Genomic DNA, 15,554 nt, shown 5'->3' on the forward strand with positions numbered 1-15,554 from the left:
CCATTATTTTTCTTCCTTTAAACTCCAGAATAATGCATGACCTTCCTACTTCTTGGCCAGCACCTCTGCAAAAGGATATCAAAGTCATCAAAATTAAGACAACCCACAATGCATATATGTAACTGTATGTTGGACGCTTTTAGTGGGATTATTCTTCTGTGTAGAAATAATGCCTGCACAGTCCTGTTAAGCTCAGATATTTAAAGTAACTGAACAGTTTTATTTATCTCAATGGAAATGAGACTCTATTTAATGCAGCAGAAATAAAAAGAATCTGTTTGGGGAAATTAATTTGGTCTCTTCTGGTTTTTATTGCACGCCTGCGCACTTGGGTCTCAAAGTATGGAGATGTAGAATGAATAGAAAATTTACTTAAATAACAGATTGCCTTGGGCGGAATAAGCTTGAAGTAGCATCTTCAAGTTGTCCAGAAAACAACTTTGATGCTACCAGAAACTACTTCAAATTGCATTGGCATCTTTACCAGAGAAAAAAATTCAACTTAAAATACTACAAAACCCACAATCCTGTCGAAGTGCAAAAGGCAAAAAAGTTTTTTGCTCAGACAACACTTCAGTATTGCATCAGGGAAGGACGCTACCCTTCCCACCGGCCGTGACAGCGATCCCGCAGGCGGCAGGCTGCCTGCTCGCTGGAAATGCAAGCAACGAAAACCAGGAGGGGGAAGAAAAAAGGAGAGCGGCCCGGGACTCCAACGCCGCGAACGAGGTTTCGCTCAGGCCGCGCAGGGCGCGCCCCCGCCTCCCCTGTCGCGATGGCACAGCCGGTGCCCGGGGGAGGCGCCGGGCCGCGGCCGGGGCAGGCCCCCACCGCCGCAGGACGGGGCTTCCGCCCGCGCCTCTGCCGGCCGGCCCGCCCGCCTGCCGCCCGCCGGCCCCCAGCCCCGCCGCCTCCCCGACACCCCCCAGGCCCAAGGCGCGGCTCCCGCCGTCGCGCCCGCCCCGGGCGCTCACAGGGGCCGGATGAGCAGCTGATCGCTCTCCTCCGCCGGGATCAGGGCCTCGCCTTTCCGCTTCGCCGACATGGTGGCGCGAGCCCCGCGGCGCCCGGCGCTGTCCCCCGCCGGCACCCGTCCCCGCGCCCGCCTTCCGCTTCCTCCCCGCCGCGCCCTGCCGCGCATGCGCCTGTTGGGCGGAGCGACCCGGAAGTGGAAGTGTGCGTGCGGGACGCGGGCTGAGGTGAGGGGCCGGCTGGCCGGCGGCGGCGAGCGGGTCCGGGCGCTCCTGGGTGAGGCCCTCCCTCGGGGGTTGAGGGGCTGAGGCGAGGCGCCCCCGGGAGGCGGCGGGGCTGCAGAGGCGCGATCGGCCCTCGGCCGGGGGAGCCAAACCTGCTGTGACAGGGGCCGCGCTCCTGCCTTCCCCCGGCGGCGGCCACCGGGGACTCCGCCTCTCGCCTTTCTGTAGGAAGCGGGTCTGTCGTTGTATCATCTTTCAGGTTATCATTTGGGGCTAGGGGTAGACACAGGAAGAAAAGCAAAACGCGGTGCTGCCCTGCCTGGCTTCTCCGTGCATCACCCCGCCGCAGAAGCCGGAGTCTGAGGCACGACTCGATGCTTCCTGCATCCGCAGTGGGAAAGATGCACCGCAGAAAACGCGTGTGCTAAGCAAGGAGCTGGCAAGAGCTCCTTAATCATCTAATGTATTAAAAAAGCTTGTGAAGTAGTGTATTTTCTCAGAGACTGCAGGCAGAACCAGCAAATTTGCTGGTGTTCTAGCCGCTGGTGCTCTGAAGGAGGGGCTGCTAGATCCGTGCGGGTGGCTGGAAGGAGCCCAGAGGGACGTGGGTGTGCTGCGTACCACGGTTCCTTGCTGCACCACTTGTCGCTGAGGGTGGCTTTTGGTCTGCCAGGGAGCAAGTGTTTGCTTAATGACAAGCACAGCAGCCGTTTGGGGACTGTAATCCAGCACTGCATCACAGATCTAAGCCTCTCCCTGTGCATCTTCCATTATTTTCTGCAGTGTGAGCTGTCTTCGATAGGCTGTCTTCCTCTGTCTTCCTCTTGTCCTCTTTCTTCCACCTGCTCAAAATTTCTGAAGCTTTGTAATTAAAATAGTCTTCTCTGAAGCTGGGAAATAGGGTTTCGGCACTCCCTGACTGCGAGCCAGCATCCTGCTTCTTGACACGGGCCAGTCAAATGTTAAGTGAAGCAATTGAAGTAATAGGGCAGATACAGGAAAAATGTTTCTGGAATACTACTAGAACTCCCAGTAACTCAGTTCTAAGGTAGTAAATGTAACATGCTTCTTGCTTTAATTTTCAGGAATATGTAAAGTAGTAATGGCTGCTCCTAGAAGTATTACAATCAGTAGTTCTTCAGAAGTAGAAGTGTTTGGTTTTGGTTGGTTTTTTTGGGTTTTTTGTTTTTTTTTTTTTAATGGGAGCATAATCTTTGGAGCAGGGATTGCATTGGATGCACTTTGTAGCAGATTGTAGTTACAAGTGTAACAGATTGCAGTTACAAATAAAAATCATCTAATGCTTTTAAGTGGGAATATAAATTTTAAATTTTGTCGTATTTCTAAATCTATATATTTATGCATTAGGAACTGACCTTTGTAACAGTAAACTAGGTAGCAGCATTTTTTTGATGAATCAGAAGGATAGGGAAGTTTTAGCAGAGAGTTTCCCCAGTCAAGCATGAAGAGCACCAGAGGAACGTTCCTACTTCCGTTCTCAGAGTCCTTTACAAGTTTCCAGTTTTTGTCCACTTTGGACACAGTCTCTCTGGTGTTTTGCCAGGAACTCCTTCCCTTGATGATATGACAGCTTTAATTTTTATTTTTCCTACCTAGAAGATCTTCCTTGATCAAATTATGAAAAAATGTTTAGAAAAGGAAAAAAACGACACAGCAGCAGCAGCTCACAAAGCAGTGAAATCAGTACTAAAAGCAAGGTAAGCTGAATTTGGTATATATAGACTGTTTATGAAAGCAACTTGCGTAGTTACAAGTTGACAGTTCAGTGGTTTGCTCGCACTGATGGTAGGGTGTGATTTCCATACAATGCCATGTTCCACAAGGAGAACTTTCTACTTCTGCTGTTCCTCAGATTGCGTTACGAGAGTTAAAAAAACCTATCCATTACAAAGCCGTTGTATTCTGAGATGAATGCTTGATAGCTTCCATAGTGAAGCCCACAAACACAAGAGTTTCTGGCAGCACGTAGTAGGGTCTGGAGGAAAAAGCAGTACGTTTGTTCTGTAGTGATAAATATTGTCTTTAAGAAGGTGCCTGGTGCTAGGTACGAAGAATGAGTTTATTCTTCAGTACTAGTTGGTTACTCAGTATCTCTAAAAAGTATTCTTCATTTTGAATAATGTGTCCATTTTGTCTGATAGGTTTTGGAATGATCAGTTGAATATTCTGGATTTTCCAAGGTGCCGTTTCACTTCCCTTGCACTGCTATGTTATTTCAAGCATTGGTGACACGCATGTAGTTGTCAATTTCTTCAAGTTAAGATGCAGTACCAGAAAAGTCTGGACATAACTTTAAGGTTCATTTTCTCTTTTTCTTTTATTTCCTCCTTCTTTCAAAATATTTGTGGACTTCTCAAGGGTTCCTGCTGAATTTATATCAGTCATAGAGGCAGAAAGATAACTTCAGGAAAGAAATAGGTGGTGGTGTTTTTTTTCTCCCCATTTTGCAGTGCTGCTTAAGTAATCGGAACATAAACACTAGTTTATTTTTAAAAAAGAGTTGAGGCAGGGCATCTGAAAATGAATTGTTAATATGTTCTCAGTAACTTTCTGATGATACTGATTTTTTTCTTAGTCTGTAGATTCCAGTCTTGGGGGACTTTCCAGGTCTAGTACTGTGGCTAGTCTAGATACAGACTCCACGAAAAGTTCAGGTATGTAATCAGAGTTTGAGCAGATTTATATGGAGCAGGATTAACTTTATGTGTGTTCGTATAAAAGAGCAGAAAATGGAAAAGGTTAAAATACATATTTTTAATAATTGTGAGGGAATCTGTTAGCCTGTTGACTAATGCATGCATAGCTCTAGGCTTCTAAAGTATTATTAGTGATTCATCTAGGATTAAGCCACTGTTTTCCAAGTAAAGTGTCTGAGTAAGAAGAACTTAGTTGTGTTACCAGTCTGTTACATGGCATAAATCTGGTGTAACTTTTTGGAAGCTATGTTTCGTGCTTTGATAAGTTTACATTTGCACTGAAATAACGGAAATAAGATGTGATTTTATTTGTTCTTGCTCACCAGATCACAGCACATCACTGTTGGACCAAACAGTTCATTTAGAAAATATATATATAAAAAAGTAGAACCAGCTTTTCTATGTTTTCTGATTTAAGGTTGTTAACTCCAAATTTGTGTTAGTATAAGCAATGCTGTACCATGGATTCATATGAAACTGTTGCCTTTACCAAGGGCTGTTCTGAATCAACCCAGGACAGTTCATTAAAGAGAGGAGTTAATATTCTGTGGAAAGGTTAAGTGTTTGATGAAAGTCTGCAAAAATTACGGAATTTAGTAAGTTAGCCCCATTAACACCAATTAGAATAGCATTACTGTTCTGGAATTCTTCAGAATTGCTTTGTTTTATTCTGTTGCAGGACAAAGCAATAGTAATTCTGACACATGTGCAGAATTTAGAGTTAAATATGTTGGTGCCATTGAAAAATTGAAGTATAATGAGAGCAAAAATCTCGAAGGGCCATTGGACTTGATAAATTACATAGATGTTGCACAGGTAAGTGGGTTACAAAAGACAATACCAACAAAGTCAGAACATCTTAAGCTTAGGTGTATTTCTTTCATACTATCACGTGATCTGACATCTTTCTTTGTAAATTTTATACTTACAAGAATAAAGTAGCTTACTATAAAAAACATTAAGCTATGAATCTCAAAAGCTGTCACACTCAATTCCACCGTGTTGAGTAACTGGAGAAGATGCACCCAAAAGGCTGTTCTGAAGAAGCAGGCTCAGAGGGAAGGCCCTTTTCATGAGTCATTACTGAACAAGTAATCCAACTGAAAGTTGTTACATTGTCTTCAGCACTGTTAGGATTAGTATCTGGAAAACAATGTCTCCTCCAGACTTCCTCAGTAGTGTAGAAGTTTTCCCGTAGAGGAAAATGTCAAGTTTCTGCTTACAATCACTTACGAACCTGTGACTAAAGAACCTGAATAATATTTGGGTCATCCTTGCCAAACTGTGGTTGCTTGTATTTATTTTTGTACTAAAAGCCGTAACAGATTGTTCTCATTAGGTAACATCGTGTGTATCTTTAAAAGCACAGAATGTCTGTCTATCTTACAGCAACTTGACATTTCAAGTATCTGAATATATGCTAAAACTATTTTTACAGCCAAATTACAAAATTGCTGCCAGTGTGGAACATAGATCACCCAGGGTCAGCGCAGCATGACAGGGCATGCATTATTTTTCAGTCCATCTGATCTGACCACAGGGCCAAACTCTCCCCTGAGATGATAAATTCCTTTCTGGAATCATGTAATATTTAGAATAGAATAGAACAGACTATTTCAGTTGGAAGGGACCTACAACGATCATCTAGTCCAACTGCCTGACCACTTCAGGGCTGACCAAAACTTAAAGCATGTTATTAAGGGCATTGTCCAAATGCCTCTTAACCACTGACAGGCTTGGGGCATCGACCACCTCTCTGGGAAGCCTGTTCCAGTGTTTGACCACCCTCTCGGTAAAGAAATGCTTCGTAACGTCCAGTCTGAACCTCCCCTGAATATATTTCACATAAGGTTAAGGGATTGGATGAGTGCAAGAGTGGCAGGCAAACTCCACGCAGCAAGATATGAGCAGGGTTAGTCACGTGGCTGATGTGGACTGAAGTACACATAAACACATTTTCTATTATATATCTTCATTGTTCATGCTCTTCTGTCTGCACTAAAGGCTTTTGTTTGTTTCCCTCCAAAGCAAGATGGAAAGTTACCTTTTGTTCCAGGTGAAGAGGAGTTTATTATGGGAGTTTCCAAATACGGCATTAAAGTTTCAACATCTGATCAGTATGTAAGTGATTCACAACAAACTGTCTTTTTGGTGAGAGCTGAAAAGTGCTTTCCTTTATTTCTCTGATAGATGATTTGTGTGACCAAAATGTCACTTCTGGCTTTACGCAAAAGTAAAACAAACAAACAAACAAAAAAGCTCTCAGAGCAGCACTGCTTCATGTTGTATCTCCTCAGGGCTCTCTGTATTTTCCTGGTTGGATTGGTTGGATTTATGACAAGAATCCGTTCCTTTTGAGATAGAGCACCAGACAAAAGGCAAGCAAGCCTTTATGCTTTTTGGGCACATCTTCCTTTCTCTGTGGCTGTCCTGCCATCCTCTCACGTGGAAAAGTAGCATGACTCTGGTGGCCAAGATCATAGGTTCCTCAGCCTGAGTTAGTAGTGCAATTCCTGTTGATGTTATTGCGGAGAGGAAAAAAACAAAGGATTTTTTTTTTCAAGAATACCTGAGTATACTTTGAAGTTCCAGCCTTGCACTCCTAATCCAAGAGTGGGAGTTCACTCCAGCATCAAAGCCTCATCATTCCACTTTATTGACCAAGCCTATTTTTTGTTTGCATCATTTCCTACATGTAGTTTATTTTCAAGTAGCTTTTTGGCTAAAAATAAAAATCCGGTCTCTTCCCCAGGGCCCTCCAGTTGCGTTTGTGTAGCTTTGTATTGCAGCCATGTGGTTTCCTTCTGGTTGCCCTCAGAGCCCCAGATACCATAAACACTTAGCCTTACGAAGTCATGACCCATCAACAGCCCAGCAGTGCCTGTTCATAAAAGCCTCAAGTATGAGGACGGTGAATAGCATTGCTCAATAGCAAACCAAAAAGTTTGCTTCAGAAAATAAAACACTTGTTTCTAATGCCTGGGAAGAAGTGTAGTAGTTGTTGCTCAAACTTTGAATTCTTTTCGGTTCTGTTTTTGCTGTCCTCCTACATTCTTAATTCTCATTAAGAACATAGGTTACACTATTATTTAAATTCCTTTGTACTCTGATAAAGATCAAATAGGTAATTTTAAGACTTTTATCCATCATTCTTCTGCTGAAAGCATGCACAAGCTGATAAAGCCTTCTGTGATTAAGCTAGCTTGCACTGGCATTTTATTGCATCGCGCTGTTTCCCAAATTCTGGCTTTTTGCATCTGTGTCACTGTTGACATTTAATGTCAACACTAATCCTTTAGTGTGTTAGTCCACCTAACTCTTTCATAGAGTTCCAAGATGGAAAGGTTTTTGCTGCATTCATACAAAAAATTCAGTCTTTTATGACTTTGGGGGAAAAGTGAGAGTTCTGTGATTTGTCGATACCTTTGCAGGTGAATAGGCAGCTATTTATTTCAGACACCAAAAAGAGAATTGACTGAAGGATACAAAATTTTTCCTCATGGATTTCAGCCAATGTTTGAGAAATTATGTCATTAGTGACTGAAATACATACAGACGTGTAATTAATTGATACATTTCCATTGTTTGTGGATGCAACCACTAGAAACCAAAGGTGAAGTATTTATAGAAGTCACACTGAGGCTTTGGCCTTCTTCACATTCTGTCTGCGTGTGTTTGTACGTTATATATATGTACATACATGTATGGCACATCCGTTTGTCCATCCGCCATCTCATTTCTCTCTCAACTGCAGAATCCCCTCATAGCCAAATATTGGAAGGAGGGGAGGAAGTGAATTTACAGGGGGAATTCCATCCTCCCTCTTTTAGTGATAATCCACATGCACATCAGCACCGTAGCAAGTTCCAAGCAAGTAACTCTAAAAAGTTACGAGTAATTTGGAGGCAAATTTTGGCGTCTTTCATACAGAGTCTGGAGGGTTGATCCAGTAAGTTCCACGTCGGCTCCAGCTCTCAGTGTGGTATGACAGTTGGTGACGGTATGAATAATTGTGAGCGATTGCTGAGTGAATGTCAGGGATGGGGATGTTTTTCAGCAAGGCTGTCTTAGGACCTCTCCCTCAAGGGTTTCGTAGCAGGCATCGAGCTCACTGTCCATTTTTACAGCTTCTGTATCGAAGTGGATGTTTCTTTAGACCCTTCAGCTACTGATAGGGACAAGGTGTTTGATGCCATGAACATAGAAAAAGAGCTGTCTTGAAGTCCTGAGACCCTAGGGGTGGTATGACAGGAATAAAGCAGATGAATATTATTGGTGGGTAGGATGGCTTGAGAAGAAAGGCTTTGTGTAAGGCGGGTCTGCAGAGACCTTGTACTGGACAACATCAACCAGTCCCTTTTTGGAATGGCCAAGATCGTAACTGTTGGGACTATGGTGAAACCCCGCAACTGCGGTGGATAGTAGAAGTCTCCTGGACTAGATCTCTGCAAGAGTCAAGACCCATGCTGTGGCTCAGGCCACAAGCGGCCTGTCTATGTCCACATGGCGACCCCCCCTCCACCCCAAAGCAACTAACCTCATCCATACCCTCTTCTGGGAACAGCTTCTCATGTGTACCCTTCCCGGAACTGAGGCAGGGCATTGTCTGGAAAAATACTGGAAAAGTAAGCAGTAATTGTAAGTGACCTCTGTGCCAGAGGTAGGTACAGAGTGTACACCTGTCCTACTCACAGCGGGTGAGTGAGGATAGGTGGTAAACGAATGTGTGCTTTCGTACTATGGCCAGGAATATAGTCCACATATGAATGCAGTTCTAAAACAGAAGCAAAAATAAAAGCTGAAATTGTGTTAAACCACCACTTATTTTTTTAAATCTTGACTAAACTCTCAGTTAAAAAATTACAATTTTACCAGGGAATACTTTTCTCCTGTAAATAAATCTTAAGTATTCTTTTGTGAGAGAGAGAATCAAAACAGGTGGAAAAACTGCAATAGCTGTTGCACTGTTCCAGAGTAACTTTTATTTGCCACGTGGTTTCAGGATGTGTTACATAGGCATGCTCTCTATTTAATTGTACGGATGGTCTGCTATGATGATGGTCTGGGAGCAGGAAAAAGTTTACTGGCTTTGAAGACAACAGATGCAGCCTCTGAAGAATGCAGCCTCTGGGTATATCAGTGCAATAGTTTGGTAAGAGTTTATGTTTACAGTATTTAATTTAGGTATCAGTATTTTGATTGTAAAGGGAGATTCGAAAACCCAAGGCCCTTGTGAAGGCTTTTTAGCAGAAGGGGGATTGCTCAATTAAAAAGAGTATAAATGTGCCCTGGCTGAGGAGTGGAGAGAAGCCCTGCTGACTGCATTTGATCAGCTTTGAGGAAAAATACCTACATTCCCTAAAATTGCCAATGAAAATTGGCCTGAGAAAGCTCTTTCCAATCTAAAGAGTGCTATCGTAGCTGCTAAGGACAATCCTCCGTTTGCATTTTCAAAGACAAAAACAAACCTCTTGAGATCGGACAGAGCAGGGAGGGATTGAGTAACAATTCTGGTAATAGAGCATGCATTCGTATTTATAAGCAAGGGAAGTGATCTCCTCTTCAGAGTAGGAGAATTCATTGTCGAGATACTATGATATGGCACACACCCTTAGCAGCACTGGGGGAACACATGAACTGACTTTCTGAATGCCAGTGTCATGCTATGATGAAAGCTAACAACTCTGACTTGTTTCAAGAGAGCTCATTTAAAACAGCTTCCCACATGTCATTGCAGACCACAGAAATCAACTTAAATCTCACTTGTGCTACTCCATTTCGCATGTCTCTGCCAAAAGAATGATAAAGGTCACGTTCTGCTTTAAATGAGTTTTGAGACGTTTAGAAGTTCTTCAGAAAGTGTTAATGTGCGTGTTTGCATTTTTTTTAGGAACAAGCACAAGCTATTTGCAAAGTGTTATCTACAGCCTTTGATTCAGTTTTAATGTCGGAGAAGTCCTGATTTTCTTCAGCAGCACGTGACTGTGTAATACAAGAGGCCTTTGTGTGAGGAGGAAGTGGGCCTCCTTTGTGACACCACAGGCTGGCTGTAGCTACACACAAACTTAGGAAAGACTTGCTGTGCAAAGAAGAGCCATGCAACCTTGCACATGGTACTTTGTCATTCCCCAAACATGACTTGAAGAAATTATTCCATCTTCAGTTTCCAGGACAATACAGAATTTTATATTTAGCATTAATTTTTTTCCTAAATCATGTTTTGTATATTAATGTCAATATTGTAGAAATGTAAAATAAAACTGACACTTGCTTCTACCTCTTTGTCTGAAAAACAATTTGTTAATACAGACTTCAGTTCTGCTTAACATAGATATTGGAACAAAACAAGAGCAAAGTGATGATAGGTAGTCATTTGGTACTCTAATTTAATCTTAAGTATGCCATCTACACAGTTTCTATGTTCAACTAAAAATCCACAAGATGTGTATCTTTTTGTTCGAGTACGATTTGTATGTATTTCTCATTTTACACACTGAAAAGAACAATATTGCCTAAACAATGCAGAGTAACAGAAGAGAAGTAGCCAGTGATTTTAAAAGTAGTTTTATTTTTCCAGACATTTGACTGGTTAACAAGAGTAAAATTTATTAATCATGCTCTAATTATAAATCACTGCATCCAGGACATTGAAAATAAGAGTTGATTTTAGGTTATACAATATATACAGTTGCTCTGCAACTAAACAAAATAAAAACAACTGAATTGAATATTATACATCTCATAGCATTCTAAGCTGCATTTTAAGTGTCACTTGCTCCTTTTTAAACAGTTAACACAGCAACCTAATAGTCTGTCTATTAACAGGTTTTTTGAATCATCATTTTAATCAGATTTGAAAAGTTGTATGAAATATGCCAAAATTTTGGACTTAAAATTCTTAGGTTTATATTATAAATAGATATCTACAGGCTCTAGAATTTCTTTTTCCTCTGCCAGAGGAGCAAACTTTGAGAAACACGGAAAATCTAGGGATACATTTTGCTTAGCTGCTCTTTATTGGTCCTCGAGATTTTATCTGTTTGCACTATTAGTGCTATTAAGTTGTCTTCTACAAGTTTCCTAGTTTCTAAGTGACCAGTGAACAAGGTTGTGACATTTTAAAGTGTATTCCTCTTCTAGCAGAACTCAAGGAAAATTTGCATCATTGTTTAACTTTACGAGTTGTTACATACACTATAAGATTCTGTGTTAAAAATACTGTACATTAGGAGATCTGTGCAAAATAATATGCCCATTTACTCTCTAGACTCTATCAGGAATAGAAACATACAAAATAGTGTTGCAAACTGAACATATCAGTAAGTGAATAAAACTGTAGTGCTAAACTATTACTCTGTCATTTTACTGGGAACTTTGAAAATACAGACTAATCTGCTTCAACTTGCAACAAAAATATCTTGAAACATTCCAGTTTGCTCCCCTTTTATACTGCAGCAACAGCATCTAGAAAATGAAAGTTACGCATATACTTGGCTGTACCCACACATTTGAGAGGCTATCAACCAACTGTACCATTTAGGAAAGGCAATACAAGGTAGGATCAGTGTTGCTCTTCCAGCACTAACGCAATGTGATTTTTCTCCAATAAGCATATATGGTGGTGGCCTATTTTCCATTCCGTTCAATATGAAATGGCCAATTTAAACACCATTTGTCAGAAATTCAAAGTTCTCTTGATAAATCTAGAGATACAATATTCACGAAACGTGATCAAAGCCAATGTGACCTAGACATTGATTTTTCTTATCCTATGCCATCAGTTGTTTCCTGTAGCATAAGCGAAAACTGGTACAATTTCACAATATACAAACATCAAAATGACGTCAGATTTGTATTGGTGTTTTGTATTCCATCAACCAACTGGGAACCATCCATGGCCTAGCCTTTGTTCACAAATTAGTAAAACTAATTTAACAACAGTGTAGCTACCATATATGTGGGTATATTATATAAATACAGAGTGAGTTAGCAAACTATCATTGTTTGCAAGGTAGTGGCACACAAATTTTATAAAAGAGAACATGACGTAGTGTACTTGTGAGGTGATACCTTATTAACCAAAGATAATTATCTAAATGTTCCACCAGATATGTTCTCTGTGTGAACACATTGCTGGATGATTTAAGAAAATTCAAGAATTTAAAAACAAAGTCTAAACACTATAATGAGACAAGCGTAAGAAATGCTCTGCAATCCATCATCATAGTTAAGTACATTTCAGGAAGTGCAGTTTTCATATCCTTGAGTTAATGTAGTAACTCGTTAATATTGCCATAGTTTAGTTAACCAGCAGTAGTCACGTTAAATGACCAAAATGGATGTAACATACATAAAGAACATTCAAAAAATAGGTTCTACACACGTGCAGCATAGAAAAATGAAACAGTCTCAAGCTCACAAAATTAGAACTAGAAAGTTCAACGACTAACACAGATTTCAGATAACTTTAAGCAAATATCTACATCCATTCTGAAAGAAAGAAGTTTCTCCTGTGGTAAACTGAAATACTTTTTCACTTTTACCTGGCCAAAGACAGCCGATTAAAATAGTTTCTTCCGTAATAGTTGACATCCTGGATGACAGCCAGTATGGCAAGATGCTGAATCAGTCCAATTTAGAACTACGCAGCAGCTTGCATGTTTTGGTTCCAACACTTCGAGTGGTATCGAGAATTGGATAAATTCACTGCCCTGTTAGATGTACACAATTTCCTTGACTGGGGAAGCAACACTGAATTGTGGTATTGTCATGTTACAAAAGAGAGAATAAAATTACAGTGAATTGATTGAAAAGAACATTCATAATGTTGTGATGTTCACACACTTGCATGGATTTTGATTGTTAAAGCTTTTCAGTTCACCATGAAAAATACAGGAAGAGTTGTGGTTTTTTTAAAGTGTAAACTGCTCATGAGAAGTTTTCACATAGAAAAAAGTTTTAAAAGTCCCAAAAATCACAACGATGGCAATAAAAAAAGTAAGCTACAGTACCTAGGACTTGGGCAGTGCTCTGGCAAGGTGTCTGCAGATAGGTAGATGAAATGAAATAGAGCAAAACTTATTTCTGTGACCGCTGGAAATGAGAAATGTCTCCACTTATCAGTAGCAATTTAGTCAACAATAAAGTGCACAAATGATACAGGGAAAGCTCCTTTCCGACTGGGATCTCCATCAATATGACCAATCTGAAAGAGTCCAGATATTTTTCAAGTTAATCTCAAAAAGGCATTTCAGTATCACCAAAATGAATACCAGTGACCTTCCTGCCTGTAGTATGACGAGCCTCTCCCTACATCTTCTCTCCAGTGGTGCTCCTTGTTTTTTGCGCATGGGAAACATAATCAGAAAATTCAGCCCTACAAGGTGCATTTGTTATTCAGCTACAGACATTTTTTTCAAATTCTGTTTTATCCAGTTCTTTGAAAGTAACCCCTCTTAATGCAGTACCACTGCTACATCATTTCAGCGCATTCTGCAATGCCTGACAGCCCATATTCTGCCTCTGTTAAGTTGCTGCTTCTTCCCCCTCTTAACAATCACTGAAAAGTAAAAGGATAGATCGAGCTTCGATAGTTCTGGGTTTTACCTGAATCTATTTGTGTTTATACAGCATTATTGTCAATTCAGATGCAATTTGAAGTTCTATTCTTCGCTAGCTAACGAAGTAAGGCAAGTGTTTTCATGCATAACAATTTCCCAAGACTTTGCTTTAGCTGATGAGCCTCTGCAGTGTAAATAGTTGAGATGGTTTCCCAGCTCATAAAGACCATTTCTCAACCTCAGTCAGCTGAAGAATTAGGACAATACAAAGCTGTCTTCTCAGGCCCACCACACAGCATCTTCAAGAAAGATGAAATAGTAGCAGAATCCTAAACTTCTGACACCCCCCAAGAATTTCCTGAATCACACAGACCATATCCCCTGTATATTGTGAACCCTACTAACCAGATTTTTTTTTTTTTTTAAAATGAGAAAAGCCAAAACCTTATCTGAAATTTGATTTTTTTACAGAAGAGATTTCTGGAATTAGGTTTCCATGAGATGAAACTTTTCTTGTTATTTGGAAGGGGATGTTCTGAAGTCAGCGTCAACCTCTAGATTTCATTTATTTCTTTCACAGTATGTTGACAGAAAATGCAAAATACTCACCCACCACTCCTGATCTTCTTCACCATCAACTACAATAATATCTCCCTCTGAAAAAGTTAGCTCATCTGGGTTATCTGCTACACAGTTGTAAATTGCTTTTACTCTCTTGGGTTTAGTTTTTGACTGAAATATAAAAATAACTAAGTGTTAATAATAGAGCATGGAAAAGACAGAACAGACTTGGAGTTGATCTAAAGAAAGCTTCAGAACTGCTTCCAACCGTTATTTTTCATAGGTTAGAGTTCAGCTACATCTTTTAGGCTGGGTCCTCATGCTTCCGGCTGAATTTGGCAGCATCCAAAGCCTTTCGGAACCACTGCACCACCAGCATGGGCCAGGTTTCCCTTAGCAATCTTCCATTTTGGCTCATCCAAACCTGTCTTCAGAGCTCTGCATCACTGCAGCAAGTATGATTTTATTCAGAAGATGGGGTGATCAAGACCAAGTGCTATGCAGCAAGTGTAACAGCAACAGCATTGTCAGACAGAGGCCTGAGCCACTTGCCAATACGTCCCTTCTTAATTTGCTAAACCCATTTCAGCAGTGTACAAACCCTCCGAAACGTCCTCTGCCTCTCTGTAGTGCTTTGAGGACTGCAAGCCACAGGAGTGGTTTGTCAACTCTTCCAACAGGAAAGTTCAGTAAGGAGTTGCAATATTCTAATATTGCAGTGGGACTCCAATCCTAGTTGTGTTCTATTTGAAGCGATGCCGAAATTGTTTTGCTCTGATATGACAGTATTCACCATCCTAATCTCACACCTCTCCCAGTGCAACCCGGCCTGCTGCTGCCTTTTTTTTCAGCCTCCTCATTCTCTGTTGCAGACCAACAATAATGCTACCTACATAGTGTTTCCATGCAAGGAGTAGAGAGGTGCAGGACCTGGAGGCAGAGCATAAGCCTTCTACCGTGAGACCACCCTTTTCCTCAGTTTGCCCAGCCATAGCCAGCAAAAGTCTCTCCTTTCTACCCTAAGATGACAGAGCAGAGCTGTAAGTGCCATTTAGGTCAAGAGACGTCTGTTAATGCAGTGGGTGTTTGGGACAGAGGCTCCAGATGACATAAGGAAAAGAAGGTCTCATCACCATCCTGGAGTCCCCCAGGGACTGGTCCCAGTGTCCAGTTAGGTCAGCCATGGAGCAGGAGGGTTGTAAGGGGAGAAGAGACTCCATCCACAAATCTACTTCTCTCCACCAACAAAATGCTCTGCTGTGGACAGTACTGTCCAACAGCCTCTTAATGTGCCATTTTGTTAGACCTGAGCGCCATGCAGAAAAAGGGGGATGTGGATGGGGAAGGAGGGAGGTAGCATGATCGTTATGCTCCTCTGTAAGTATCCATTTGCATTTTAGTGTAAGAAAACCTGATGTGCCCAGACCTAGGATACACTTAGGCTCTATCTGTGGGGTACACCCCTGTGAGTTGGCAGCCGTGCACTGCATCATAGCAATTTTGCCAGATGCTCCATCTCA

The 15,554-nt window shown here is 41.4% G+C and overlaps 3 protein-coding genes across 20 annotated transcripts in view; 1 reads left to right on the plus strand and 2 right to left on the minus strand.

The window, feature by feature from the left end:
* CPSF3 (cleavage and polyadenylation specific factor 3) overlaps positions 1-1,112 on the minus strand; it is a 22,785-nt gene extending 21,673 nt beyond the window's left edge. For 3 of the 7 annotated variants that reach the window (XM_075145084.1, XM_075145082.1, XM_075145083.1), the window contains exons 1-2: positions 975-1,112; positions 2-65 (exon numbers count right to left, since the gene is read on the minus strand). Coding sequence is in view for 2 of the 7 variants with exons in the window: in XM_075145080.1 (XP_075001181.1) it covers positions 2-65; positions 975-1,045 (135 nt within the window). In the remaining 5 variants the exon portion in view is untranslated. Of the gene's footprint in view, position 1; positions 66-388; positions 408-974 lie in introns of those variants that run through there. The other 4 variants (XR_012672885.1, XM_075145080.1, XM_075145081.1 and 1 more) reach the window with 3 other exon arrangements.
* ITGB1BP1 (integrin subunit beta 1 binding protein 1) lies at positions 999-10,189 on the plus strand. Of its 11 annotated transcripts, none has more exons than XM_075145089.1 (7): positions 999-1,199; positions 2,814-2,914; positions 3,793-3,871; positions 4,593-4,729; positions 5,942-6,034; positions 8,916-9,065; positions 9,804-10,189. In XM_075145089.1, exons 2-7 carry the CDS (start codon positions 2,843-2,845, stop codon positions 9,873-9,875), a joined length of 603 nt encoding a protein of 200 aa, XP_075001190.1. In that variant the 5' UTR covers positions 999-1,199; positions 2,814-2,842; the 3' UTR covers positions 9,876-10,189. The 11 variants fall into 11 exon arrangements, with proteins under 11 accessions (XP_075001190.1, XP_075001195.1, XP_075001194.1 ...); XM_075145091.1 differs by having other exon boundaries at positions 1,158-1,199; positions 2,817-2,914; XM_075145090.1 differs by having other exon boundaries at positions 1,172-1,248.
* Positions 10,190-10,499: 310 nt separating this feature from the next.
* The window catches only part of ASAP2 (ArfGAP with SH3 domain, ankyrin repeat and PH domain 2), a 94,807-nt gene continuing 89,752 nt past the window's right edge, over positions 10,500-15,554 (minus strand). For both annotated transcript variants that reach the window (XM_075145079.1, XM_075145078.1), the window contains exons 27-28: positions 14,083-14,205; positions 10,500-13,118 (exon numbers count right to left, since the gene is read on the minus strand). In XM_075145079.1, the coding sequence (XP_075001180.1) occupies positions 13,044-13,118; positions 14,083-14,205 (198 nt within the window). In that variant the 3' untranslated portion in view covers positions 10,500-13,043. The remainder of the gene's footprint in view (positions 13,119-14,082; positions 14,206-15,554) is intronic.

This window comes from Calonectris borealis, chromosome 3 (assembly GCF_964195595.1).
Source record: "Calonectris borealis chromosome 3, bCalBor7.hap1.2, whole genome shotgun sequence".
Classification (NCBI taxonomy): Eukaryota; Metazoa; Chordata; class Aves; order Procellariiformes; family Procellariidae; genus Calonectris; species Calonectris borealis.